Source organism: Pygoscelis adeliae, unplaced genomic scaffold, assembly GCF_000699105.1.
Source record: "Pygoscelis adeliae isolate BGI_AS28 unplaced genomic scaffold, ASM69910v1 Scaffold360, whole genome shotgun sequence".
NCBI classification, from domain to species: Eukaryota; Metazoa; Chordata; class Aves; order Sphenisciformes; family Spheniscidae; genus Pygoscelis; species Pygoscelis adeliae.
Genome location: NW_008823961.1, coordinates 153,030 through 154,442, shown reverse-complemented (window position 1 = coordinate 154,442; position 1,413 = coordinate 153,030). Strand labels below are relative to the sequence as shown.

General features: G+C 53.1%; 1 protein-coding gene across 1 annotated transcript in view; it reads left to right on the top strand.

The window, feature by feature from the left end:
• The first annotated feature begins 846 nt into the window (after positions 1 to 846).
• Positions 847 to 1,413, top strand: part of LOC103916235 (glutamic acid-rich protein-like) — a 74,769-nt gene continuing 74,202 nt past the window's right edge. The window contains exon 1 of the mRNA XM_009323199.1: positions 847 to 1,144. Coding sequence (XP_009321474.1) covers positions 847 to 1,144 — 298 coding nt within the window. The remainder of the gene's footprint in view (positions 1,145 to 1,413) is intronic.

Below are 1,413 nucleotides of genomic sequence, written 5' to 3'. Positions count from 1 at the left end.
GAACACACCTGATGGGATCTGGAGACTTAATAAACAAAACAGTTGTGGTGGAAAAGCTCCGCAAATGGAGTCTTGGAGACCATACATGCAGCTTACACAACTCAGCAACAGAGAAGATAAAGGCTCCAACATATAAGCTATATACAAATATTTAAATACATCCAGTCTGTGGAATAAATTGTAGATCTGTTAGTGCTGTTGCAAAGTGAGGATTCAGTTGAATGCAAATAGTGCTTTTTGCAAGCACTCCATACCTGCAGAGGAGAAAAAAGGGAGTGGACAGTAGCACACAGTGGATGAAGAGAGAATGCTGTTTATAAGCCTTCACTGCCTGGGCTTGGACAGAAAGGCAAGCTGTGGAGAGGAGGGGCCATTTGCAAGCAGTTTAAGTCAGTGCCTGTAAAAAAGAATGTCAGAAGCTATTTTCCTGACTGGCCTCACATAAGCCAAGGATGACCTGGAGATTTTCATGCTCAGGACAGAAGTCCTGGCTCCTCTCTGTATCCTCAAACACTATTTTTGAACAGTTTTGAACAAGCTCTAATGGCCATAACTCACACAAAGGCTGAAGTGTACCCGCCATTTCAGCAAAGCCACTGAGGCGAAGGGCTCCGGAGCAGAGGATCATGCCGGGGGACCCTTTCTGAAGCAGTAAAACCGTGGTAAAACCCACAAAAAGCAAAAGCACAGGTAGTGAGAAGGTGCCCCAGCCCCCCACCCCAAGCCGGAGGAGGGAGCTCCTGACAAGCGGCAGCTCTGACTCAGCGTGGGCAGGGACAAGAGGGAGGATGACCAAACCTCCTCACTTATAAGAGCAGCCCCCAGGGAGTGCAAGCGACCCGGAGCATGGCGAACAGGGTGGGCAAACAGGGCGTGGCATGTCAGAAGGGCGTGGCACGGCAGTTTGCGCAGGCAGGGCGTGCAGGGAAGGCGAGCGGGCAGGGTGCAGTCCCCCTTCTGGCTCTAAAGGCCAACTCAACTAGTAGTTGTCGCCCTCCCAGAAGAGGATCAGCTATGGTTTCCACTCAGCCGAAAGCCGTCGCCAGAAGGAATGTGGCGACCCAGACGGAGCCCTCACGCAAGCATATGGCTGTCCAGGTCTCCGGCTGCAGGGAGTGCCTGAGCCTGTCAGCTGTACCGGAGGGTAGCAGAGACACCACCTGTGTGCGGTGTGACCAGGTGGATGATCTGTTCAGCCTGGTGGCAGAGCTAAAGGAGGAAGTGGAAAGGTTAAGGAGTATCCAGGAGTGTGAGAGGGAGATACAGATTGGTGGAGCCGCACCCTACCATCCCTGAGGCAAAGGTAGCAGATGGAGGCTCCACGAGAAGCAGAGGATCCCCTGCCCTCTTCCCACCAGGTAGAAAGAGGGGACCTAAGCGACGGGGGGGAATGGAAACAGGTCCCTGCTCGGG